The sequence below is a fragment of the Rhipicephalus microplus genome, chromosome 1 (assembly GCF_043290135.1).
Source record: "Rhipicephalus microplus isolate Deutch F79 chromosome 1, USDA_Rmic, whole genome shotgun sequence".
NCBI classification, from domain to species: Eukaryota; Metazoa; Arthropoda; class Arachnida; order Ixodida; family Ixodidae; genus Rhipicephalus; species Rhipicephalus microplus.
The window spans coordinates 267,706,790-267,734,273 of record NC_134700.1 but is presented as its reverse complement, the minus strand read 5'-3'; the positions used below and the strand labels follow the sequence as shown (position 1 = coordinate 267,734,273).

The window sequence follows — 27,484 nt, the reverse complement described above, 5'->3', positions numbered from 1 at the left end:
GTTTTGAGCGGTGTTTTCACTTGGATTTGTTGTTACAATATAGTACTGAGTGAAGTGGACATCACGGATAACAAATCAGACTATGAAAAATAAATACTAGCTGGGGTTCCACGTCCCAAAACCACAATATGTTTGCTAGGTACACCATGGTGGCCACTAGCGTATCGCCCTCATTACAAGGCGACCACCCCGACCAGGCTCGAGCCCGCAACTTTAGGGTAAGAGCTACATCACTGCTGTGGACAACAACGTGACCGAAGAAAGGCACAATTTGTTGAGCAACCGTAACGCTGACTTTATTGAACAAACGTTCATTCGCATGTGCACGAATATATTTGTTCTGGAAGTCCAAACAAAGGAAACAACGGATCACACTTGCGCATGCACATATTATCCTCACGTGCGTCGCAAACAGCCTACTGGATCCGCTGAAATATTCATACCCGCGCGTATGCTGTGTGGGTGATAGGCGCACCTGTTTCGAATAACCATGTTCCATTGAGATACCAGTGACTTACCATAAGAGAACTGCCCATGCACGCACCGCAGACAATTCGTGTTGCTGCAGCCTTGCGTTACGCAATGTTTAGAAGATGTCTACCACAGATGAACAGGAGGGACGTAACTATAGAGCTTATTTACAGGGGGGGGGGGGCATATTTTACAAGTATGTTTTATGTCCGTGAGTGCGTATGTATGCGTAAAAAGGTTGTACTCCCACCCCCTTCCTTATCCAGCTAAGCCAGCGAGCCTTCGGATTGAGAAAGGAACGCACTGAAACAAACATGCAACGGTGTGCGTCAGACCAGCGCCTAGTCTGACGTACGACTGATAAAGGAGAGATAATTTGGGAGAGATCGCAGGCGATTTAGAATTTAGATGATGTTATTCTCCTTCGCACCACAACTGTCAATTAACACCCACTCTCTCTCCCGCCTGGCTACGCCAATGGTAGTAGCGCTCGTCTATCGTGTTTCCCGTTTACGTATTAATATTTGCGCTACATATATTTGTAGTATTAAATGAGTCCATAACGCCAAATTCGCTAAAACTACATAAAACATTTCACATTGCATACGTACCTTAGAAACAGTTGCTTAAGATGTTTATTAAATTCATGTGTACATACATACCACACTGGATTATGTTTGTTGACGTGGAACACCAAAATATGACCTCTTTATTAATAACAAATAATGAAACATAAATAAAACACGAACATAACAACACAAATACAAACAAAATAAATACATATACAAATATCAACACAAATACAAAGCTAGCGTGCTAACTTGCCAGAAATTGGTGTTGTGATAAAAAAAGGTGTATATTGTAAGGAAGTATATTGGAAGTAAAACTGTACATATGAAGAAAAAAAACTGCAGGGTGCTAGTAAGACGTAAAACTTCTTGCTTTTAAACTTTCATACGGCCGATACTGGAATATGCCAGTATTGTCTGGAGTCCCCGCCAAAAAGTGCTTGTAAGTAAACTTGAACGCATACAACGGCTTGCAGCTCGCTTTATATGTTCGAGATATAAGCAGAACAGCTCAGTCACAGAAATGCTACAACTATGTTATCTGGAGACGCTCCACAAGCGCAGACGCAAAAATAGGTTGAAGTTTCTTTTTCAATCATTAGAAGGTGAGTTTAAAATTAACAGAATCGACTACATAGAACAACCTCGGAAAGGAAGCGAGAGGGCAAACCATACACGAGTAGTGCAACCTTATTTTACCCGAACGAAGGCGTACCGTCATACTTTGTTGCCCGATGTCATTGAAGATTGGAATGGGTTACCGAGTAACATAGTGAATGCGGGTGATGTTAATGAATTTGTGCATTTACTTGATTTACATTAATGTGACTTATTGTAAATATTATTGCGATTGTTATTCGTTGCATTGCGAATCAGGGTGTGCGTTTTTCGTTTTTCGTTAGGAATGCAGAACTTTCACGGATTTGTATATATGTATACCTGGTTTATCATTGCGAGATGTATAGTTATATCCCCAATTTGTTTGTACAGTGTGTCGTAACTTTTCTGTAATGACCCTCAAAAGAGGGTTGACAGTATTTCTAAATAAATAAATAAATATAACTAATACGCGAAATAGTGAGCACATGTGTCATCGATGCAATTTTGCCCAAAGCAAGTCCTTCAAATATGTCATCCCTGCTTCACATGTAGACATACTTCGCTGTCTGCTGTCAGTGTCGACTCAGCTACTCGCCATCTTTCGAGTACTTCTTCAAATTATCAAGGAGCATGTTTTTGAGGGTGTCGATCTTTTGCTTTTGCTGCTCGTTGCGTCGAAAGAGATCGTCGCGACGCGCTGACACTCGAAGAGCGAGGTTTTTGCAATTCTGGGAAACCTTTCCCGTATCTTCAGCAATCTTCTCGGCCAGACGACGCACTCTTGCACCAAGGCCTGCGTAGAAAAATGGAGGCGTCTGCGAATGTCACGTGATCCTTCGATCTTCCAACTTATTTAACACAGTAACAATGAACAACACGGAGCGAGTGGGAGCAGATATATAGATACAAAATATTCACATTGTATTTGTGATCACGCTCAGTATAAATGTTCCTTGGTAATTTTTTAATGTATGGGCTGAGTCGAGGTGTTCAGGCCCCATCCTCAGCTCTAGGCATCAGACTTATTGTACACTGACCCCCCCCCCCCCCCAACCCTTCCCTGGAAATATCGCATCCACGCACGCACGCAGTCTAGTGGTTATGCTGTTCAACTGTTGACCCGCAGGTCGTGGGATCGAATCCCGGCCGTGGCGGCCCCATTTTCAGTAAAGAGCGAAAATGTTTAAGTCCGCATACTTACACCCGAACCGCTCCCTTTACTTGCCACCCCCTTCAATGCAGCACAAGCGCGTTTCAAACGCGCTGCTTTGAGGCGGTGCAAAGGTCAAGTCAAGGAGCCTTTCTGAATACGGGGGTTACCTTATTGAGTTTATTTCAATTTCGCGTTGCTCTCTTGTGAACACAGATGCGACATAGTGATGTTTCCTGCTGCTTCCCAATGTAAAAGGTCTGAGACGTATACAGCGTTCTTTGCTTTTACTCTCACACCTTCCACCAAGTTCAATTGTATTGATGAGAAATAAATAAATGATATTATTATTAATATTATCATTATTATTGTGAACGCAACAGACACATACATACAGGCACCATTAGTAGGGTGACTTACGTTCGCTCGTGAACTGTGTAAAGCCATCATTAGCGGGAGAATCTGCAGGTTCTTCGGGCTCGTCTTCAGGAAACACTGAAAAAAGAGAGAGAGGAAAGAGAGATACGGTATTACGGTGGGCCACTTAGACATGAATGCGCGGAAGGTCTCAAGGTAGTTTATGTAAGAGAATACTGCTGAATAACACAATACGTGCATTAAAGAGAGCATTTTCTATCCGTGTAGCCCCCCTCGACTGCACGGTGGTCGCCTGGTCAGTGAAGCCATGGGTTGTGTTTGCTTTTATTGCTACCGCACTTGCACCAGACCACGGTGCCGATCATCCAGGTGGATCACACGATAACCTGTTTAAAGGTATGTGTAACATTGCAATGACACTGTGAATGCTTGAAAAAACAAAAGTTATCGGGCATATTGACGCAGCCAAACACAAGTTGATTACTTTAGCATGGAATACATTGAACTGCTTTTGTGTGCTTCTTAATTACCGAATCAGGTAGGTTTAATTAAATGACTTTTCAAGCAGCGAAGCTCTGCATACAAAATAAGAAGAAGAATCCAATAACCTCGCGTGTAGACGTGTAATGTTTTGAAAACAATGCGTGGGCTGGGTACTCGATGTCTGCGTGTACCCTAATAATTGGAATAATATTATTAGGCTACCTAATATTGGGATTTTAGGTTGGAGATAGCAAGCTGTTATTGAAAATTTTCATTACAATAAAGCACAATTTCGAATAAAAATAAATACATAAATTCCTTCGCTAAGTGTTTACTGCTGCAGGTACTCAGAAGTCGATGGGAATCCGTTTTTTAATCAGTCAAAATCGCACGGTCATAATGTTTCTATCTTTTTAGGTAACTTACGCTCATCTTATCTCTCGTACGAATATCCAACTGCGCCGTGACTTTCCGGCTCTTCTTGAAATCCATTTTCACCTGCAAAAGTTGAACGCATGTGAACCAATGCGCGACTTTGCCTACAATCCCTGTTCTAGAGCTGCCTAATATTGTGAATTCAAGCTCATGAGTGCGAACTGTCATGTCGCGTTTTCATTATTATAAAGTACCACTTCGAATGAATAAATAAATAAATAATAAATAAATAAATAAATAAATAAATAAATAAATAAATAAATAAATAAATAAATAAATGCACTATAGCTGAGCGTTCTATACTGCTGCATGCACTCAGAAGTTGATGGGCACCCGTTTCTTAATCAGAGATAAAATCATGCGTTTAAAACGTTTCAATTTTTCGGGATAACTTAGGTTCATTAGGTATTTCGAATGCCAACCCGGCTGTGCCAGTTCTTCAGGAGGCACATTTTGACCTGTGAACGCCGAACAAATGTGAACAATTAATTTAAAAGTGTGCATAACATTGCAATGACACTGTGAATGAGCGAAAAAACAAAAGCTATGGGGCATATTGACGCATACAAACACAGGTTGACTACTTTTGCATGAAATACGTTGAACTGCTTTTGTGTGCTTCTTAATTACCGGATTAGGTAGTTTATTTTAAATAACTTTTGAAGCAGCGCAGCTCTGCAAAAAAAAAAAAAGAATCCAGTGAGGAAGCTGTAGATTAGTTTGAGGAACGTCCGATTAGACAGTTTCTTTAAGTTTTCGTGAGCCTGAGTGAGTCCGGCTTACCTTATAACTTCACGAGCACCAGCGCTTCATATCAGCTAACCACTTCTAGTGTAGCTATCTATATTGCCGTAGGTATTGTTACGTATGCCTGTGTCTACAGTTGTACATATATTTAGCGCCACTTTATGACGTTTCGCTCAATGAACACAAATACTACAACACAGTCACCTTCCATGCGCATGATTTTTATAACATCAATGTCCAAGGTACGTGGGAATCGCCCGTTTTTTTTTTTTTTTGTCTTTTTTATAAGCGAGGCTGAGTGAGCTCCACAAATTTTCCCGACCTGTGCTTATGAAAATTTGCAAATTGCATCATTATGTGAGCCTAGTAATATGCTGCAATGCAATGTACTCACGTAATAGCCTCGTTTTTCTCACTTAAAATGCCGGAGCAGCGTTCATACGTTCGGTCACTTACGTTCGCCCGCCAACGCATAGCCGCTGGCCTGCATATTTTCGGGTGTTGCTGGGTCTGCAGCTGCAAAAGTAAGGCAAAATAATAAAAACACTCGTTCCTAAATATTTAACTACGCGGTAACTTACGTTCGGGGTTGTAGTTTTCGGCTGACACGGACGGCGTTTGTTGCAGCGCGTTTATTTCTGCCTGCACCGCCTGCATGAAGAGTTACTTTGGCGAGACCTCAGAAATGGATACAAGTAACTGTTCAAGGTCGCATGAACCTTACCTTCTTGTTGTCAACCTCCTCGACTGCCTCGACGCTTTCATTGCGGTCGGCTTGGGACGACGATTCCATGTTAATTTTGGAATAAAACTTGCGAAAAGCTCTTCACCGAAACTGCTGATACCTCGACTGACGCAGGTATGGAAAACGTCCTTCCGCGCACAGATGCCGGTGACTTCTGGACCGAAAAGTACTCAGCTCTTCGCTTTTTTCCTCCTCTTTCTTTCAAAACAACAAAATAGTTCGCCCGCTTCACAAAAATACAAAGTTCGCGGCAATGTAGCGCCTGCGGACCCGAGCGAAGTTTTCTCGAAAGCGACACGGTTAGCGTCAATCGCGGCATGGCCTTTGAGATTCGGGCCACACATTTATCACGGAGGCTTTTTTGTGCATACAAACAGTATGTACCGTCGCTTCCGCGAGGTAGCGACACGCGCGCTGTTTTCGAGCTCGCTCGGTCACTGCGCCGCTGGCGGAACTTTCGTTTTCTGTCCTGCCCTTCGTTGAAGTACACTGTTCGAGAGAAAGTCCTCGGCTACGATAAAAACATCGCCCGCCCGTAGTCCCTGCCCGGGCACTACTGCGCACCGTCGCCTGTGTGATGCGCCCATGTCCACAACAGCATTCCGTTAAGATCGAGGACCCACCCAACGGCATCGCGCGTTACCAGAGTGTTCGCTACGCTGGCTGGCTGCACTGCACCGCGCTCATCCCAATGATTCGCTGTACTTTGTTGGCGCCGACAGTGCTCGTCAGAACCGGGAAGTTTTCCAGCACGGATGCGCCGAGGTTGTAGGGGATTGAAGGGCTCATTGCATCGTTTCGTATCGGGCCGGATTCATCGCCGTCTTTCCGTGGTCGCCCTCTGCGAACGGACTGAAGGGAATCTACCAAGAATCGCGAGGGCGGAAAAAAAAAATAAAATAACGGCCCGCCGAGGTGGGTCCCACTCGGCGTCAGCCACGCATTTGTGCCGTTGTTGTCGCTAACTGCCGGCAGATGACGCCAGAGGGTTAACAACCTCTCACGCCTCTTTCGAGCTACATCACGACATCACTTTGCTCTAGCGGCATAGCATGGTTTCCCATGGGCTATCCAGATTATACTAGACAGGATGTGATAATGGGCATGCATACTCATTGAACGCTTTCGTAGGTAATGATTGATAAGTATAATCAAAAGAGGGAGGGGAGGGGGGCAAGCTTGGCGCTTTTCGTTATGTTATTTGTGCACATATGAAGTCCGTTCTTTTTCGTGCGTTCATTGTTTTGGGGGTGTGTTAGCGTGATTTCGTCGGAGGTGGCCCATTTCGCGCTATTTTTATCTGTCCTTGATATTATAATTACTTCACTTTGTGGCATTTTCGTTCGGACAGACTCAAAATCGCACTAAAGTGGCATGGTCTGCTTTTGTACTGCCTTTCGTACGTAACAAATATATTTGTGCTCAGCCTCGTGGTATATTATATAGCCGTAACAATAATATAATTAAAGTAAACTATTAGAATATTGGTGTATATGTGGGGTTTAACGTCCCAAAACCACCTTATGATTATGAGAGACGCCTTAGCAGAGGGCCCCGGAAAAATTATTAGAAGACGCTCGATATAACCATCTCTTGAAGCCTTTCTCAAATAGCTGGTGGTTGAAAAGGAATGTGGTTTGAGAAAGCCGCCCTGTTCATGACGGAGAGGTGGAATTTGGTATCATGGACTTGGTCTCGTTTTGTTCACGGGGTTCAACGGGGTGGTTACGAGGTGAACCTACGCGCTTTTATAAGTGTAGCAGTTGTGTCCACGTCGTGGGCTTACCGCAAACATCAGCTACATTGGCGTTTAAAGGGTAACTCACGAGTCGCGTTAGAGCACAGACGTGAGCGTTGTCAAACTTAAATGCACTTTACGGTGCGTTGATGCGAATATCACACCTAACTTTCGTTTGCGTATTCGTCCTGGCTCGAGCAACGCTTGATTATAGCTTACTGAAGCATAGGAATACAAATATAATGCTTATCAGACTGACGTAAAACGCAACCAGAACTTAGACCACAATTAGCGTTAAAACTACATGACACCTGTACCAAAGGAGAACTCATGTGATGCTATTTATTTTCATATGAAATTAGGTAGTGCGTGTGCGTAAAAATTTGAAAATAAGATAAAAGTGAGCGCCGTAACTGTCTCTCATGGTGAGGACTCTTCAACAGTAGCTCACTGGGGGTGGGGGTAAAGGAGGGAGTAAAAGGATACGATTAAATGGTAAAGAAAGAGACAGATGTAGGAGAGAGCGAGGCGCAGGGACAGCGAACGCCAGTAAACGACGGTAGTAACGAGGAGACAGGAAAGATGGACACGGTCACAGCAGTCCGAGGACGGGGCACCACTCGGCGAGAGCTCTTGTAGGCGTAGTGGATGGCGTAGGGCGAGCCCGCTGGCGTCGGAGAACGGAAGGGGGGGGGGGGGGGGTGCAACCAGTCGGCACGAAATACAGAGAGCGAGTGAAAATAGCCAGCGCAGCAACCACATTTATTGCAGCACCGCTATTACGCCTGCGTACAGGGTACTTTTCCAGAGCAATTTCAAGACCTCGCAGAATAGCTGACTGCCACGCAGATTGCTTGGGTTCGAGTCCTACTGGAAGGCTAATTTTTATTCTTTGCATTCGTTGGTTCGACAATGCCCATGTCGGTTTTTCATGCTCTTGTGTTTAAATTTCAATTTGTCGGTTCTCGCCGTTCCTGGTTAGATATAAACTGCGATCACTTGTGGCTCACACCCGTATACAGCTGCCAGTGGTGTACGGGTGTGTGTCACATGAGTCTGGAGGAAAGCGTTTGACAATGCACGTGGCAATATTTCACAACTTAGCTTGGACTAGCGTAGCATATAAGATAAAAAAAAGGACAGGATGACACAGACGTCAAGAAGGGTAGGCACTAAACATCCACTTGTTTATTTCATGTCTTTAACATCTGTCTTATGCGTTTGTTATACTGTCTTATACATGGTCACACTCCAAGATACAATACTTTATCCGTTAGTGCCATTTATGGCGTACTCACACACGTCCCACATATCTGCTATGGCCTCAGCTTCTTCAATGTCAAGTGTCAGCTGATTCCGTGACCGGCAAAAAACAATGCAGCTGTACAGATTAGGAGAGCCCCTTCAACCCTTGCGCCCACAACCGCTGCTATTAACCCTCCCGCTCGCGCCTATACTTTTCTTGACGTCTGTCAAGTTTCTTGACGTTTTCTTGACGTCTGTTGAGCGCATCTATCTATCTATCTATCTATCTATCTATCTATCTATCTATCTATCTATCTATCTATCTATCTATCTATCTATCTATCTATCTATCTATCTATCTATCTATCTATCTCTCTGTCTGTCTGTCTGTCTGTCTGTCTGTCTGTCTGTCTGTCTGTCTGTCCGTCCGTCCGTCCGTCCGTCCGTCCGTCCGTCTGTCTGTCTGTCTGTCTGTCTGTCTGTCTGTCTGTCTGTCTGTCTGTCTGTCTGTCTGTCTGTCTGTCTGTCTAGCCAGCCGCCTGCGATTCTAGCTCTCCTGGCCGTTGCGATAATGGTATCGATGCCAAACTTGGTACGGCATAACATGACTTTATAAAGAACATATATGAGTAGTCATAACATGAAAATCATGACATGCATGAATGTCATGATTTACGTTTCATGGTCCTGCAGCTCCTGTTGTGGTTTCGTTCACAATGTATCTTGCAAAACTGTTATGGTATGGCGTGGTTGCATGGCGATCAAAGGCGACATATCCTACCATAAAAATCATGACATGCGTGTCATGCAACAACATGACATGCCAAGCTCATGCCACGCTCATATGCGCTCCCGGCCGTTTAGCTAGCGTCACAAATACCAAATTTGGTATTACAGTAAACGTGAATGGATAACGAAGGGTATGATACTTTGGCCAACATGATCATCACGAGATGCGAGTCATGTAACATTATGACTGCATGCCATCCTCATGATGCGCTACGGCCGTTTCGCTAGCTTCACTCTACCAAACACGATATTACGCGAACGGACGATATTGGTAAATGACACAACCAAACATGATGATCATAACATGCGTGTAATGTAACAACATGACTTCGTCCCACACTGATTATGTGTTCGTGGCCGATTTGCTAGCTTCACATATGCGAATTTTGGTATTAAATTACATGAATGAATGATGAAGGTATGTGACTGGTGACCATGATAATCATGAGGTGCGTGTCATGTAAGTCAAGGTGCCAATACATTTCGACGTGACATGGTGCATGTGCTCACCGGCGTTCATTTCGGCGCATCACGCCGGCGTTGCCACGCCAGGCGCCAGTCCTGCCATATACTCGCAAGCGCGCGCCACGCTGCGTTGCTTTGATGCATGCGCGTTTCAGCGCGTCCGGCATCCCTCCGACACAAAAAGAGGGAGACGCAGTGTTGTCTGGATAACGCGTCGGCGCGAAATGCAGTAGTAGTAGTAGTAGTAGTAGTAGTAGTAGTAGTAGTACAAAACTTTATTATATGCATAATCCAGACAGGCTTGAACTCCAGTGCTACGAAGAATATACGGGGTGGAGAGCGAAGTCTGTCCGGCAGGATGGTGCCCCTATTCCAGGGCCCCACTGGCGTGAGCCATCCGTTCAGCTCTTTGGATCAGTCGCAGCTGATCCACTAGGGCTGGGCTAGACAGCAGCGCCTCCCATTCCTCCCACGTGCCAGTGGTGTCGTGCTCTTCGTCGTGTTCTGCACACTCCCACGTGATGTGAAAGAGTGTTGGGGTGGCTCCACACCACGGGCACATATCTCTGTACGCCGTGGGGTAGATCAGGTGAAGAGTGTGCAGATTTCGTAAGTGTTAGTCTGTATTTTTCTTAGCGCTGTTGCTTCCGCTGCGCTTAGCTTGCTGTGAGGAAGTGGATACAGCTGCCTATTTTCTCTGTAGTACTTTAAAATTGTTGCGAAGCAAGGGTCCAGGGGTGTAGGGTCATCACTTGCATTGGCTTGAGTGGCTCGTTGATTTGTGAAGCCTCGAGCCGCCTCATCCGCGCGCAGGTTCCCTGTCACACCCTCGTGCCCCGGTACCCAAGTCACAGCCTGTACATATTTAACTGTAGGGTCCCATCCTGTCCCAACCAATATACGGAGCGCTTGTGCTCCAATTTTGCCCTTTAGATAGTTTCTGCAAGCTTTTTGCGAATCTGAAATTATTGGTAATGGAGCGTTTTGCGTCCATCCCTCTGTTATTGCGGGTGCTATGGCAACTTCTTCTGCCTGTGTTGTCGACGCCTGATCTATTGAAGCGCAGGCTGTAATTTTCCCTCTATGGTCTATGGCTACACACACATATCTCTTTGCATTGGTCTGATAAGGCGCGGCGTCAGTGAATCTGGCCGTGTTCAAAAATCTTGTCTTTTTGTCTATGTAGTCAGCCCTTGCCTTTCTTCTTCCAGCATGCAGAGTAGGATCCATGTTGCTTGGTATTGGCAATACGGTGTACCATTTTCTGAATTCGCTTGGTACTTCTTTAGTTTCTTGGTGTGTTTGTAATAAAATATTGCGCCCTAGTTTTGTTAGGACTGCTCTGCCTGTTGGGGTCAGGAGAAGGCGATTTTCTTGCGCTAGTAACTGGGCCTCGGATAATTCTTCAATTGTGTTATGAAGACCAAGCGCCAGCAGCTTGTCGTTTGAAGTATTCCGCGGTAATCTCAGGGCTGTCTTGTAGGCCATTCTAATTATTTGCTTTGCTTTTTCCTTCTCTTCTCTGTTCATAATTTTATACGGAAGAGAGTATCTAATGCGACTGATGACGAGGCTTTTGACCAATTTTAGGGTATCTTGTTCTCTCATGCCTTTATGGTTGTTTGTTATTCGCGAGATCATGCGTGAGATCTGCTGTACTGATGTTTTGAGTTGATTTAGTGTGTGCAGACATCTATAATTAGCTTGAAGCCACATTCCTAGTATGCGTATGGTATCTTTCTCCGGAATGACATTTCCGTCGAGCTTGACTTCCAGCTTTAGATCCGGGTCGATCCTCCGTGCTTTTCTCTTCGTGAAGCGAATGAGCTCTGACTTTTCGGCTGAACACTGAAGACCCCGTATCCTTGCGTACTCTTCTATGGTGTTAGCTGTTTGTTGTAACCTATCTTCTTTCTCTGCTAGGCTGCCTGTGGTTATCCATAGCGTAATATCGTCTGCATATATCGCATGTTGTAGACCGGCAATATCTGAGTTTTCCTGCAAGGCCTGCCATGGCGACATTGAAAAGTGTCGGTGAAATGACCGCTCCTTGGGGTGTTCCTTTGTTTGGAGGTTTAATGAAGTCGGATTCGTAATCTCCCAGCTTGATTGTTGCAGTCCTGTTACTAAGAAAACTTTTGACGTAGTCGAACATTCGTTCTCCACAGTTAGCTTCCTTTAGACCTTCTAGTATTGCTTTGTGACTGATGTTATCAAAGGCTCCCTTCATATCAACTGCCATAACGACGTTTTAGGGGTGAAGCTCCTTAGGGCGTGGGCTGTGCGTCCCCTGTAGCCTGTATGTAGCCACCTCTCGTTTAGTTCTTGCAGTGTCCACTAGATGGCGGCTCCGTCTCCTGCATGTAGCCACCTCTCGTTTAGTTCTTTCAGTGCTCACTAGATGGCAGGACTTGTAGCTGATGATGAAAAGATGCAAGATGTTATAAACTAGACGGCGGTACTTGTAGTTGATGATGAAAGATGCGAGATGTTATAAAATAGGAATGATGTCACATATGGCACGTGTCATTGGTGGAAGGCAATCGTTCGATTTAGTGCGGCGACGTACGCTAGGGGGAGCATTGTAATAAAATCGAGTAGGCAAAATGTACGGAAGATTCATGGTTTACCAGGTTTTCCTCCAGAGCTTCGCCCACTCATCATCATTCACTTCGTGGATATGGCGGCACTTTTTCCCAACCTTAGAGATGTCCATTAATACTTGTTCTTTTAAAAGTAGTAGAACATCTTGCGTAGAAAGGTGTGAGCGAAAGCCAAACATAGTTTCGGGCATGAGGTTGTTCTTCTCGAGATGGTTGAGGAGCCTGGTGTTCACCAGTTTTTCAAAGATTTTTCTTAAGCAGGACGTGAGCGAGATAGGTCTCATGTTCTCAATGGCAAGTTTTTTTCCTAGTTTAGGCACCATGACCACAATCGCATGTTTCCATTCTGGTGGGACAGTTCCAGCCAGCCAATGTTTGTTTATGTATTTAGCGAGAGCTTCAATGGCTTCGTCATTTAGGTTCCTGATCATACCATTGCTGATTTTATGTGCACCCGCGGCTGTGTTCTTCTTATTACTAAATATGACTGCTCTTATCTCAGCGTCCGTAAAAGGCTTGTCTAAATCAGGTTGCGGTGATCCTTTATACCTTCCTTGATATGAAGGCGTCGCTCCGTCTTCTCGAAAGCATTTTTTTATGCATGGATTGAATGAGGTCCTCTTTTGTACCTGGGTATAAGTGCAGCAATTGTTCAACGGCTTTACTGTTTTCAATTTTTGTTTTCGTGGGGTCTATCATGGCTTTCAGTATGTTCCATGTTTTAGCCGTACTCAGCGTTCCATTGAGTGAATCACAGAAATTGGTCCAATTAGTTGCAGCTAGTTGATTGGCGTGATCTTCTGCGTGCTGAGTGATATCTTTGATTTTTTCTTTCAATTCACGGTTCCCTTTCTGTCTTTTCCATCTTTTCGTAAGGCTTCTTGTTCCTTAAAGATGTAGTAGGTGTGAGTCGACCTCAGACGCATTGCTTGATCGCGTTATTTCTTTACTGTACCTTTCTTTTTGACGCCTTATTTCGTCACACCAATCACTCAAGTTTGTTATATCTGAGGCAGTCAACCTTTGTTCCAGTGATTTTCTGAACGCATGCCAATTAGTTATTTTGGCAACGCCAATCTTTTTACGTATCTGATATGTGTGTATAGTGGTGCATAATATGTAATGATCACTGCCTAGATTTTCTAGAGTGTTGTGCCATTCCACCTCTTGACAATTTTTGCACATAGTTAGATCCGGTGTCGTGTCTCTGGAGTTACTGTTTCCTAGTCTTGTTGGCATTGCTGGATCCATCAGGAGTGTCATACCTGTGATTTCAATTTGCTGGGCTATGTTTCTGCCCTTGGCATCCTGAGTGAGGTATTCCCAGCTTGGGTCTTTTGCATTGAAGTCCCCCACCACTATGAGCGTGTTCTGCTTCGCTAGTTTTGCTGAATCTTCAAATAGTTTGCCAAGAGTTGCCTTTCTTTGTCGAGGTGGGCTATAAATGTTCAGGATGAAAATGCTTTTCTTTTTCTTCTATTTATATAGGATTTCCGTAATGATATGTGGGATTTCGATTCCTTCTATTGGTTTATGCTGTATTGCGGTTATGGATTTGTGGACTAATGACGCCACTGTCCATTCGTTGTTATTATTCACAGCTTCACCATGAGTGTCATAACCCTGCATGCTTGGCCTTATTCCCACCTCTTGGAGAACTATCACAGCAGGTGGCCTCGGCTGCATGGCCACCAGCTGTGAAAGCTGTTCCTTTTTTCGTCGGAATCCCCGGCAGTTCCACTGCCATATGTCACACTCTTCCGTAGTTTTTCTTAGTCGCTTATGCATTGTCAGTATCTTCTTGTGTCATATTAGGTAGGCCCGGCCTGTTGTATGCCTTATCTGCTTTTTTCCTTATGTGGCTGCCATTGGTATGCTTTCTCAACGCCTTCGTGAGTTCTATCTGTTGCGCTTGAATTTTTCTTTCCAACACGTCGAGTTTTCTGTCTACCTGCCCCATGACCTGTTCAACGATGGAGGGAACTGTTTCTTTTACGGCTTCTTTCAGAATAGCTATCGTCACCACAGTGTCGCCGTTCAATATTGATGCGCTTTGTTGTTGTTGTTGCTGTTGGTGTCCTGCCAAGGAAGATTGAGTGGGTTTCTCTTGTGGTTGTTGGAAGAACATATGAAGTGGCACGCTCGATGCACGTGCAATCGCTCGTGCCACTTCATATGTTTTTAAGTCTTTCACCACGAGCCCTGGTTTGGGTCGTATAATAATTTTCATATCATTCTTGGGTAGAGGCGTCGCACGTGAGCGTCGGCGGCCTCTCATGGCACCCGACGCGTCGCGTCTACTCCCGTGCGCCCGCTCAGGCGTTCCGTAACTGCCACCCGCGTTCCTCTCGCTGTCTCTGAAGCTGCTGTCTGCCAGAGACGCTAAGTCATTAGTTGTTCTTTTCGTAAGATTTAGTGAAGTTTGCTGAAAATCACCAACTTGCCTGGGATCTTCCATGGCCCGCGCTTGCTTCCTTAGTCTCTTACGTTCGCGTAATGAAAGAGCAAGCTGCCACTGACCGTCTTTCGCCTCGTCGTCAGCTCCCTTTGATGCGTCATGGTGTTCGCGGGCGTCGCCGCTGACTGACTCCACTTGTATCGCCTCGTCAGACGATGGGGAGTATTTGACGAAATCTTCTGCAGAGCCCAGTTCTGTGCTGAAATCTTGATCGTCCGTGTCCATGGCTTCCTTTGCCGTTACCTGGTCGTCGTCCATTGCGTTATTGGCTGCTGCATTGGCACGCCCATGAGAGTTGCTGGTAGTCGATGTACTGCTCCCCGGTCCGCCGCTTGTCCTAGCCTGGCGGCCGGGCATGCCAGGTCCTTGGTCACTTCAGAAGGGAAGAAATCGGTGTCGTTGTCCCGATAACTTGGTGTCAAAATGATCACGTCATACTTCCAGACACACCCTGCGTTCGCTTTAAAGAAGCCACGAAGTTCAACGCAAAAACAGGCAAAATTTTGAGGAGCCAAGACGAACGCGTCCGATCCGCTCGATGCCACCTAGCGTCTCTGCCCGCGAAATGCAGCATGTCGCATTTCGCGCCGGTTGCCGTAGGGCCGCGCCGACGGACGCAGGTCGCGCCTGGAGTCAGACTATAGAATGCTCGCGTTTTGCTAACGTAGGGTCGCTGAGCCCAGCGTGCGCGCGCGTCCACGCTACATTCGAGTATATTGGGCCCTTCATGATGCACTCGCGGCCGTTTTGCTAGCTCCAAATATACCAAATTTGTTGTTACGTAACGTCAATAGATCACGAGATGTATGACTGGTGCAAACATGATAATCCTGACACGCGTGCCATGTAAGAACATGACAACATACCACGCTCGTAGCGTGCTCGCAGCCATTTCGATAGCTCCACATATACTAAATTTGGTATCACGTGACGTTAGTAGATGACGAAGGTAAACGACACATCCAAACATGGCAATTATGACACGGAAGTCATGTACGGCATCGTTTGCCTCCACCTCGTAACGTTGTGCTGATTCTAAAGTGACATATCAACATTTCCCATTCGTGCTTCGCATAACATCTATTCCTACTGTACGTGGGATCTGCCGATTTTTGTAACTACGCATTATCATTGCCCATGAAACCCATCCTGTTTGAGTCAAACTATTGGCTGAAATTATTTTAAATAAAACAAAAAATAATGGTGTTATGTTAGGTCAAAGCTTCAACATCAGCTTAGGTCTGAATGGGTAACATGTTGTAATTATAGTCATCTGGTGTCATCGTTACATAATAATGGTACCTATAAATTGCACTGTCATTGATATAAGCTTGATGCCTTACAATATTTAGGAAAATTACTCATAAGAAAAACAGGAGCACGTACAAAATTTTTAATTTTGAGGGCTCGTATATTTGTTTGTTTGACACGACCTTAACGAAAGCCAGTAGGTAATGAAGCCGAGGAAGGTATCAGGGTCGTTAACTGTGCTGTTTTAAGAGTGTTGTAGTAGTTGTGATATTGACTTGGAGAAAGTCTAGCTAGGAGACGAAAGGATGACTTTCTGCCGGCAGGACCGAAGCGGCTACCTTCGCAAAAGGAATTCGCCGATCGCTGTCTCACCTAACACGGAGCAGTGTGATACGTGCGTTTCCTTTTCGTTCCGTATTTTAAAACTCTTTTCTGAGCAGAACAGGTTGTGTTGGCAAGTTTGCCTGCAACCGTACGTAACAGAGATCACAAATTAGAAACGACAAATCACGCACTCGTGGAGCTGACGTAAATACACATTTTTTCCTTGCTATCAGGAATTCAGGTTATAATTATATTAGTATGATTAGGGTTGTTGTATTGCTGTACTAATTGGGCTAATAAGCTACACCTTCAAAGACTCTCACGTATTCTGCCAATACGATGCACCTCTATCAGAGGTCATGCGGTGGGTTCAAAAAACCTAGACTGCGAATGCTGGCTGCGCTAACCAGTGCTCTGTCCTAGCTTTTTTTCTTCCTTCGTGATAAACGTAGCGTTTCAACCGCTCCCTCGTCAGCTCGGGCGCCAGTCACAACAGCCACAGCATCGGCTGTGCTGGAAGATAAAACTGCTTAGCTGAGTGTTTTGAGGTCTCTGATCTAGCAAAGGAAAGAAAAGAAGAAACAGGTCTGTACTGCACTTTACAGTACAGAGCTGTCACATACTGCAGAATCGGTGACAACAATGATGTGTTTGTGCAAGCGAACAGCTGAGCTGAACTCGACACGCCCACAGATGTATAAAAAGTGTCCGGCGATAATACTCGGTAGGACTTATAAAGGGCATTATGTGAATTTAAGTGTCAATGTCACGACATGGGGTCTGAACATTGATTATATCGGAAGCCGATAGCTAATATTCTACCCCCCCCCCCCCCATAAAACCGGGTGTGATGAGTGAAGAAAACGACAACGACGGAAGTGCGGGGCAAGGCGCGTGTAATGTGCGCGTGAGTGTCAGCGAATCAGCTGATGACCTGTGGTGGCCCATAGAGGTGGCGTGCCACGATTGGGCCACGTATGGCCATCACGTGGCGGTAGGCTTTGTGGCTGGGGACGAGCCGGAGTAGCGGCAGACGGAAGACAGCGGGCCGAAGCGTCGGACGCAGGCGATCCAGGTTCCGGCCAGGGAACGCGGCCGTCCACGCTGCTGCCGTCCAACCACCAGCTGGGGCGGCATTGCCGGCACGAGTACGGCATCTCGGGGCGCGGCCTGGCCTGCTGTTCTCTTCCTTGCCGAGGGCATCGCGGATCTCGGCGAGGCGTCTCCCCGGTCAGCCGTTCGGCACAGCGATGAACGTGGCCTGGCTAATGGTCACGGTTGCGTCGAGCATCGCGTTTCGACGCCAGCTGTTCGCTGGACGGGCTGGCCATTCCCCGCATGGAGCATCGCGTTTCCGATGCGGGTTGACTGCTCCGTAGCCGCACCCATGCCATCAAGCGCTGGTGTCACCAGAGCGTCGCACATCGGCAAGGGACGAGCAAGACGTTCTGCCGGGCGAGACGCGGGCGTGTGTTCGGAGGACCACGGAGCCGGGCGAGTTTCAGGGTGGCCGAGGATCCAGGTGCCAGGGGAGTTCTGGCTGAATCGAGGATCGCCGAGCGGTGCCGAGCCGTACCGAGCGACGCGCCAGACTCGGACGTGGGCCGCGAGCTCATGAGCTGCAGTGGGCACCCGAGGGTACCTGGTGGTGCCCTGGCCAAGAAGAAGGAACGTGCGAAAAAAGATGTATAATGAAAAAAAAATTTAGAGCATTTATTATTTTATCCAAATCAAGTTAAACCGACTGGGTAAGCAAAGAGCTCGAGGGTGGAGGCCACGAAGGCAGACGAAGCGGTGCGCTGCTCGAGAGGACGAGTTCTTGGCAGCGTTCCTGACCCGTACGTGTCGGCCAGGTCGAGCTCCGGTGGGTCCGATCGACGTCGAGTCCGTCGGCCTGTACAAGGTCTAAGGACGGGACCTGCTCAACGGCTCCTGCTAAGGTGCAGTGGCCGGGAGCAGGTTCGTGGGCGAGGCTTACCGGGCGTGGTCCTCGTGAGCCGTGGCCTGACCCTGGACCTCAGGAGTTGCGACCCTGACTGCTTGGCTGGTCGCGACGTCCGACTCGACGGCGCTGCACACGGTAGCGTATCCGTGCGCCGTCAGCCGTTCCTCCCGTGCCATCAAATAAATTGTTCATGTTAATCCTTTCTCGTTCGCTATAAGCAAACATAGTGACGAACGTCCTTAACCATCACACCGGGATTGCATCATGGCGTTCCAGATTCCGCTCATGCCGATTGCGCACACGCGCTGGCTGTGCAGTCCTTCAACGTATTACATCGAAGCTTGTGTGTGTGTGTGTGTGTGTGTGTGTGTGTGTGTGTGTGTGTGTGTGTGTGTGTGTGTGTGTGTGTGTGTGTGTGTGTGTGTGTGTGTGTGTGTGTGTGTGTGTGTGCGCGTGCGCGTGCGTTTTGCAGTGGGCAGATTTATTTTTGCGACATAGTTAGCCCTGTTAACCAGTCTGCAGTGACTCAGGCATCACTAAAGTACATTTGCACCTTCATTGCGAACACTGTAATTTTGATTAATGTACGTGGCTTACGGCAATTACGTCTTCCAAATACAGCTGACACATTTAGTAAATGTGCATTGTGGTTTTGACAAAAAAAAAACAGTGGTGTACAGCGACACCCATCATTTTCCGGTGACGTGCGGTAATTGCGCCTGAAAATTCGCGGTTAACGGCCGTTAAAAAGGGCGGGGCGAGTGTACGCTATTAACAGTCTCGTTACGTCCGCGGAAGTAAACAAATAACTGTTTGTAAAAGGTGCGCACGCCCGTCATCAACTGCTTATCGAAATTTGAGTCCGCAACTGAATATAGTTAAGCAGCACAAAATAACAGCCCAGAAAAAAAGTTAAGGTAGTGCCTGCACCTCATTGGCTGCTTTTGTTTTCCATTGTGACATGTAGAGGCAGTGGTTGTAAAATAGCTTATCGATGTTTCAGATGTTAGACGTAACCATACCTGGCTGTTACATGCTTGCACAGTGGGACAAGAACTGGTTTTATGTGGAATGACGTCATTTGTCCCAACGTGTTAATAAACCTAACGTTTGGTTTGAGATAGCAAGAGAGAAAATGTAATAATTTCACTCATATAGTGATAACGCTGCCAAGAAATGTGGAACTATAATTTTTTTATTGAATTAATGTACTCAAGGTAGTAAAAGTGCATTCTTGCCTGAACAAAGTTCACATAGATGCTTCATGTGTGATCAAAAAAAAGTAAATTTTTAAATTTTGATCATCCGTGCTGGCCCTCGCTGTTTTAGACAGTTTTCATACATTGGTGCAATTCAAAAACTAGGGTGCCGCCATTAGCCCCCAACTACTCCTGTGTGCAATTATCAAAAACACTAAGCATAATGGCTTTGGCACGCTCAAACTTCTGCAATTGCTCTTGTTCACGCTGCAGAACTTCATCCCGTAATTTCAATAAACGCTGAAGGCTTTCTTCACTCTTCTGAAGAATTTTACGCCAGTTTTCGCCCACTTCTTCAACTGTTCTTTGCGCCGCAGTGCCAAGACCTGCAAGGGAAAATTATATGCACATATTTCATACATTCTGCATAACGTTTAAGTTCATTTAGCGTGCTTTTCTCGTCTAAAACTTGCCCAGTGTTCATACATGCAATAGTAGTGTTTACAAAGTAACAGATAGGAAAAGAATAATGTGAAACATTTGCAAGGAGAGGAATTATAAGCTGCCGCCGTAGTAGCCCTATCTGATTCCCCATTCTGGCAACGTGTACCAGTAAACATTGTTACACCAACTTTGTCTTTACCTTGTTATGCCAGCGAGTCCTCGTCAAACGACCGTGCCTCTGAAAAAGGCAATCTGGGTCAAGGCCAGCCCGCAGTCGGCCTGGCGCGATCACCTCGACGGCGTGAACACGCGCGGCGCCCTCTGGCCCACGTGCATTGAGTCAGCTGCGCACGTGACAGCGAGCCGGCTTCCGCGTGTCTGGTGGTCTGACGCATGGCGCGGCGACCCCATTGGAGGAATTTGCCCGGGCGACCAGCGGCGCTTCTGATTGGACATTTTGGTTGGACCCGGTGTAAATAAAAGAAGCCCTGCGGCGCGTCGCGATCGGCAGTCCTACGAGAGAGGAGTCCCCATGTCGGAGAGCCGACATGTGTGTGAGTCAGCGGTCTTAGGCGAAAGGCTGACCTATGTGTTAGAGCAGAGTTAGCTCTAACACATAGGTGTTAAGCAGAGTTAGCTGAGGAGTATTACACTCGTCGAAAGTTGCACAGCAGGGCAGTGCGCGTTGAAAAGGATGAGAGAAAAGAGGGCTTTTCAAAGAAACCTGATCAACGGAGACCCGCTCCGCAACGTAATTTCAAGAAGGACCCGTCTCTTACGAAGGACAGTGTAGGGGAAGGGCAAACAGAAGCGGAGAAATCGAGTGAGGTTTCTACCACACAGGCATTTGAATCGGAAAACAAACGGAAGCCGCTAATCTGCTACAACTGTAAAAAGGAAGGGCACATCGCTAGAAACTGTCAGGAAAAGCTTGCCTTCGCAACGATCCGAGAATCAGAAAAAAACATTCGGTTGTTGGAGCCGTATCTCCAAGAAATTAGGGTGAATAAGAAAACGTGCCGAGCACTTAGAGACTCAGCGGCAACCATGGACGTTGTCCATCCTTCATTGGTGTCTCCGGATGACTTCACAGGAGAATGCGCGTGGATCAGGCAGGTCGCCGAGGAGCAGAGTGTTCGCTTACCAATCGCCAAGGTTGTCATTAAAGGCCCGTTCGGTGAGCTTCGCACCGAAGCGGCTGTGTCTGCCGCGCTAAATGATCGTTTTTCTTATCTTTTCTCCAACAACTCGGAGCAGCTTCTCAAAGAGCAGGGCAAATCGTTCTTCCCCAACTTAGCGTGCATGGCTCTCACGCGATCGCAAGCGCGAAAGCTTTCGCGGAAGCTTGACTTGGTTCCATGCGGTGAACTCTCAAGTGACCTTGTCGGCGGGTCGACGGAACCCCAGAAAGGAAAGTTTCCGCATGAGTCATGTGAGCAGTCACGCGAGCGGCCCGTCGCCGAACCTAGCTGCGCGGTTTCCGGAGAAAGGGGAGACGACATGGCGCCATTGAATCAGAGCGAGAGGGCTGCAACGCTCTCGCCTGTAGCGGAAAGTTGGAGCGAGCTGCCGAGAGTTGATCGAGAGACGCTCATTCGAGAGCAGCGTGAGGATCTCTCGATTGAAGCGCTAGTGGAAAGCCAAATTGAAGCGCGAGTGGAAAGCCAGAAAAACGCGGCAAAAGTGCTGTCGAAGGAGCACTACGAGAAATCGGGGAAGAAGCGCGCTTTTGAAATTGATAATCAGGTAATGCGGCTGCAGCCATCCAAAAGGAACAAGCTTGAGGTTGATTGGGAAGGGCCCGCCAAAGTATTATCGAAGCCTTGCGATACAACTTATGAGGTGCAAGTAGGAAGGCGGCAGAACAAAATTTACAACTTGATGTAACCCAATGTTCATCATCAAGCGGTCGTAAATCAGCTGTTGAAGGCTTCAGAGGAAGAGGAAGCAGAAAATTTGAGTTCTAGTGAGGTGATCGAAGGGGGATCGAAAGTAATCCGGGAGCAGATAAACCTAGAGCCTAGCGTAAGTGAAGGAGGACCTGAGAAAGAGGACCTGAGAAAGATTGTTTCCGAGTTTGGGTATGTGTTGTCGGACCGTCTCGGAAACACGACGGTGATCGAACACGATATCGAGCTAAGCGGTGAGGAGTCAATCAGTAGCAAGCCGTATCGTTGTTCCCCTGTGCAACGTCGCAAGTGTGAGCCGCTCCTGGTGCCGCATAGGTATCGTCGCCTAAAAGTGGCCGGTTACTGAGATGGAGCATGTTGCTCCACAGCGCAACTTTGACGTTCGCTAAAAAAAAAGAAAGCTAAACGCTAATGCAGGTGCATTGAGCAGTGCGTTCTAGCTAGTACCTTCTCAACCTTTCGGTTTCTGGCTGGCGATTCGGGGCAAAATTTTGACCTCATCACGACCTGGGCTGAGCGCTCTCGTTCAGAGTGATCTCAAGGGGCCAACTTTGTGGTATTCTAATTCGTTACGTTGTTGTACGTGGAAAAAAAAATTGAGTTGTCCTTTTAAGAGTCTTGTGTCCCACATGTGCCTCTTGATGTAGAGGGAACAAAATTCCGATAAACACGTAGATAGGTATATGTTGTATTATACTTTGTCTGGTGTTCTGTCGGGTGACCGAAGGCACTTGCGTGTGTCGTGTGTTGTCTGTTGTCGATCCGTTCTTGGCAAGTTGCAGAACCATCGACAAGTGCTGAAACCGAAGATGGTCAGAAGAGACGAGTGAAGCTGGTCAGCAAGTTGTGGCGACAAGCCAGTGGAGCTGGGATCCGTCGTCAAAAATGGGATGTGTTCCCGGAACAGTCTGGAGCTGTATTCTCCCCATGGCCCTGGAGGCGAACCTGAGGGACCTGGCGAACGAGCGCACCTGACATCCGAGCCCCGTGGAAGCAGCTCGTCTTTCCGGTGCATTGTCTGGCGGCGGGGGTGCTGTTATGCCAGCGAGTCCTCGTCAAACGACCGTGCCTCTGAAAAAGGCAATCTGGGTCAAGGCCAGCCCGCAGTCGGCCTGGCGCGATCACCTCGACGGCGTGAACACGCGCGGCGCCCTCTGGCCCACGTGCATTGAGTCAGCTGCGCACGTGACAGCGAGCCGGCTTCCGCGTGTCTGGTGGTCTGACGCATGGCGCGGCGACCCCATTGGAGGAATTTGCCCGGACGACCAGCGGCGCTTCTGATTGGACATTTTGGTTGGACCCGGTGTAAATAAAAGAAGCCCTGCGGCGCGTCGCGATCGGCAGTCCTACGAGAGAGGAGTCCCCATGTCGGAGAGCCGACATGTGTGTGAGTCAGCAGTCTTAGGCGAAAGGCTGACCTATGTGTTAGAGAGGAGAGCTCGGCTCTTCGAGTCTCTGTCGGCCCCAGTGCCGAAATTGTAACGCCTCTGTATATATGCTGTACATAAACCTTAACTCACCGTCGTCTCGTCCGCTCGTCTTATCGGCTCTGCGCAGAAGCAGTCGCGAGCTGATAAACATACGCTACGCAACAACCTGAACCAAGTCTGAAAACAGGAAGAGTTTAGGAAAAGAACATGAATGTTTTATGTAAAGAAGGTAGGAAAGAGGTCAGCATGAAGTTCTGCAAAATGAGAACATCTCACTTGAGATTCAAGTTCATATTTGCCGTCTGTATGTGTCGCATGAGTAGTTTTCAAAAGCAAGTGCTAATTCCATGAAAATATGCAGTTATGTACTATTTGTGTTGAAATAGTTGTCTTTGGCTAAGTTGATACATGACACTACGACATTATGCCACGATGATATGTAGTGGAGCAATCTATTGGGTCTTCAGCACGGCTGCTCATTGTTGGCTGTAGTTATTTGGTTGTCCACTCCACACATTGGTTTAGAACTGCTTTATTTTCCTTTTCTTTCTATTTATTCCTTGACCTAATTCCCTGTGACACTGTTGCCTTGTAGACAAAAGAGAATCCTGTCCTCTTCCTAACTTGAACCACTTTGTCCCATACCAATATATAGACTATCCAGCCGCTACTAATTTAAAAGTAAAATTGGCTCGATGTTCTGAGACCCAACCCGAATGAGTCATTGGTTGAAGAAGAGACTAAATAGGTCTCGATATGCAGAGCCAGTTTTAAATTTTAATATTAAAAACTATAGACTAAAGGTGGCTGGAGAGTCTGTTTATACGAACAATTTTGCCCAGCCAGATAGACCTCTGTCAAGTATGCTCGCTTTTTCCAATGTATGGTCCCTGCATTCTCGAAACTTCACCATGCTCCAGTGAGTGGACGAAATGAACGTAAATTCCTCTTACTGACCACTAATAGATATATTTATGGGTAGCCATATATCTGGGGTTTAACGTCTCAAAACCACTATATGATTATGAGAGACGCGGTAGTGGAGGGCTCCGGAAATTTCGATCACCTGAGGTTCCTTAACGTGCATTCAAATTTGAGCACACAGGTCTACAACATTTCCGCCTCAAACGGAAATACAGCCGCCGCCAATAGGATTCGATCCCGCGACCTGCGGGTCAGCCGAGCACCTTAGCCACTAGACCACTGCGGCGTGGCTTACTGACCACTATTATAATTTATTCTCGTATGTACCTTTGTGCATACATGCACCTTCTCACCCAACTGCTCTGCGATGCATCACTTGCCGAAGAACGTGCTTTCATTTTCTAAACGGGTTTTCAAGGGTGTATGCAGACCTTATTGCAGATTGGTGCATCTGGAAGGGGGGGGGGGGGGATGAGAGGGAATTCAATACTGGCAGCTTTTCTTTCAACCACATGACATGACCGGAAATGGTAGTCAGTAGTGTGTAACGTGCTAAATTGGCTGGCAATCCTGAACGCTGCTACCGGGGCGTGGTAATGAAGCTGTGTAGGTTATTGCTGATATATAAAAAAAGTATTACCCGAAAGTCCACATAAAAGCAGCGCCTCCCCCCCCCCCCCATGCACCGCGATCCTCACACTCATTTGGGTTTGCCAATACTTTTCGAAGGTATTAATTTAAGTCAGAATGATCCCGCTGCCTCACGAATCTCTTGTCTAAGCGTTCGTTGTGTTTTTTGTGTTTATTTTTTTCGGGCAGAGTTATTGCATTAAATACGCGTTTTGTATCTCACGCCATCCCCGAGAGTGCAGTGTCAACGAAACAAGAAAAGACGATGGGTGGCAAAGGGAAGATGGGCCACAGAACACCTCTACACTACCATGTGGTGTGGGCTGCCGAGGTCTGTACTAGCCCCTACCTCATGAACGCGTGGGAACACGTCAGAACGCGCTGCTTAGCGTCAGCCTCAGCCGAGCAAGCCAGATCGCGTGTTGAGGCGCGTCGAAAAGAGCTAGCGCTGCCGTTCGGATTAGAAAGCCCGTGATCGACCACACGAGTACGCGTGTACATGAGTACGCCAAGTTGACGTCATTTCCGGAATGACGTTTCGCAAGAAATCCGCTAGAGCAGAGCTCGTGAGGACATGAATCACGGAGGAAAGAAAAACTCGTTTTTTCCTTCTTTCATGGGCCATGGTACAGTGTTCTAGAACGAGAACACTGTAGCCATGGTAGAGCGTACTAGCTAGAACACTGTAGCCATGGCATGAGTTTTTCCTTCCTCCATGGCATGAATGCTTGCGATTCTGGCGTCCCCGTGAGTGTAGGGCATGATCTGCATAATGAACTCACAGTCGCCTGATCCAGGCGGCCGGGATAAACTGCAGTCAAACCCTGTCTATACCCGACGCTAAGCGGGTGTTTGCCGCGGGTTACAACCTTCAGAATGTTCTCTTTGGGTGGCTGGTGTGGCCTGAAATCTCACGATGCCTTTGCTAAGATTCAGATAGCTTGCATGCTACCTGAAGGAAGCATATACGCTGACTGATTGTGTTATCGGCACGTGGCCACACCCCGAGGGCGGGCGTGGTACACGCGAGTATTTTGGGGGTATTTTTGATTGTGTAATTCCTGCTACATGCAGTACAATATTCTGTTCACGTGTTCAAGGAATATCGACAACGTTTTCGCACATTGTTGAAAAATTGTTTCAGGACTTCTGAGTGCTTTTGAGCAGCTACATTTAGCGGCATGAAATTCTAGGCGTCGGCATTAACGCACTGCATAGCACGAAGTGATGTCTCAAATGTGTGCCGCTTACGTTCGATTGCCATCTCGAGTGATGCATCCCCACGGTAACCGTCAGCTTCCTCTTTGGGATCGTCATTATCTGCAACACCTGTGCGAGACGTGCACACAAAATAAGATGCCATCAAACTTAAGTTACATAAGATACACATAGGCATGCGTTAGGTTCAACTTAATGGGGAAGGGGCAGGATTGTATGCACACTATTTTTCTTTATTTTTTGGGGGGAAGGCTATTTTTTGGTCTAAAGTGGGGGGCCGAGCACCCATATCAGCCGGGAGGCAAAATTAACGCGAGCCCCCCCCCCCCCCCCCTTAACGAGAAAATTTGGGGGCTGAGTCCCCCCTCCCTTTTGACAGTATTCACACCGGGAAAACCAAAAGTAGGGCGTAGTTTTCCATCACAACAGCAATCGCTCAATTATGTTCTTACGGGAGAATGGAATTGTTACGAGACTATGTTACAACATAGAAAAATTTTGCCAACATTTCCGCTGTGTAGTTTTTCTTGTAGGCTCTTATATATATTTATATATGCCCGCTGATGGGCGAGGTGGATGTAAGTTTGCCCCTTCACTAGCGAAAGAGTTGGTACGCCACACTGCCGAGCACGCCAATGGCAAATGGTCATTTTGCGCTATGTATGCGTGGGGAAAAAGAATTCGGGTTGGGGGCCGAGGCCTGGAGTGCCAACCCTGGCTACCTGACTTGGGAGCGCAAGAAGTGGTTGATCATCGCCGCCCCCCCCCCTGCCCCCTCTCCACTAGTTTATATGTATGGGGCAGGCTTTGCCCCCTTCCCTTCTCGTGCAAACGCTTACAAAGATTACAGCAACGCATTACAGGTACGTGTATTACAAGTGTAAAGAGGTTTATTGGGCGAACCAAACGGGAAGGTCGGAGATTGGAGATAGCGACAGGACGAGGAAGATGGAGGAGCTCGAGCTCCGATCTCGTGGTGCCTTATTCTGCGATGATGCTTGCTGTTTCCTTTTGTTATCATCATTCCTTCATTATAATTGCCCCCGTCGAGAAAGATCAAGCCATCCTGGCGATCTAACAAGTAGGAACGAGCGGGTCGAAGTACGGCTTCAAGCGGTCCACGTGAACAATATCGTGTCCACGCCGACGATGGTCACCGGGTGGCGTAAGTGGTTCGATGGCGTAATTGACGGGCGATGTGCGCTCTAGCACGCGGTATGGGCCATGGTAATTTGAAAGTAGCTTGGTAGACAAACCAGGTGCACAGGGTGGTACATACAGCCATACAAGGGTTCCAGGGGCGAACTTGGCGGCAGGAGGGTGGTCGTCATCG

General features: G+C 47.1%; 1 protein-coding gene across 2 annotated transcripts in view; it reads right to left on the bottom strand.

Annotated features, from left to right (window-relative positions):
- The window catches only part of LOC142816969 (uncharacterized), a 52,506-nt gene extending 46,126 nt beyond the window's left edge, over window positions 1–6,380 (bottom strand). Inside the window, exons 1-5 of one of the 2 annotated variants that reach the window (XM_075894200.1) lie at window positions 5,558–6,380; window positions 5,415–5,484; window positions 5,290–5,349; window positions 3,211–3,285; window positions 1,089–2,433 (exon numbers count right to left, since the gene is read on the bottom strand). In XM_075894200.1, coding sequence (XP_075750315.1) covers window positions 2,228–2,433; window positions 3,211–3,285; window positions 5,290–5,349; window positions 5,415–5,484; window positions 5,558–5,626 — 480 coding nt within the window. In that variant the 5' untranslated portion in view covers window positions 5,627–6,380 and the 3' untranslated portion in view covers window positions 1,089–2,227. Of the gene's footprint in view, window positions 1–1,088; window positions 2,434–3,210; window positions 3,286–5,289; window positions 5,350–5,414; window positions 5,485–5,557 lie in introns of those variants that run through there. The other variant, XM_075894199.1, reaches the window with a different exon arrangement.
- Between the last annotated feature and the right edge of the window lie 21,104 nt (window positions 6,381–27,484).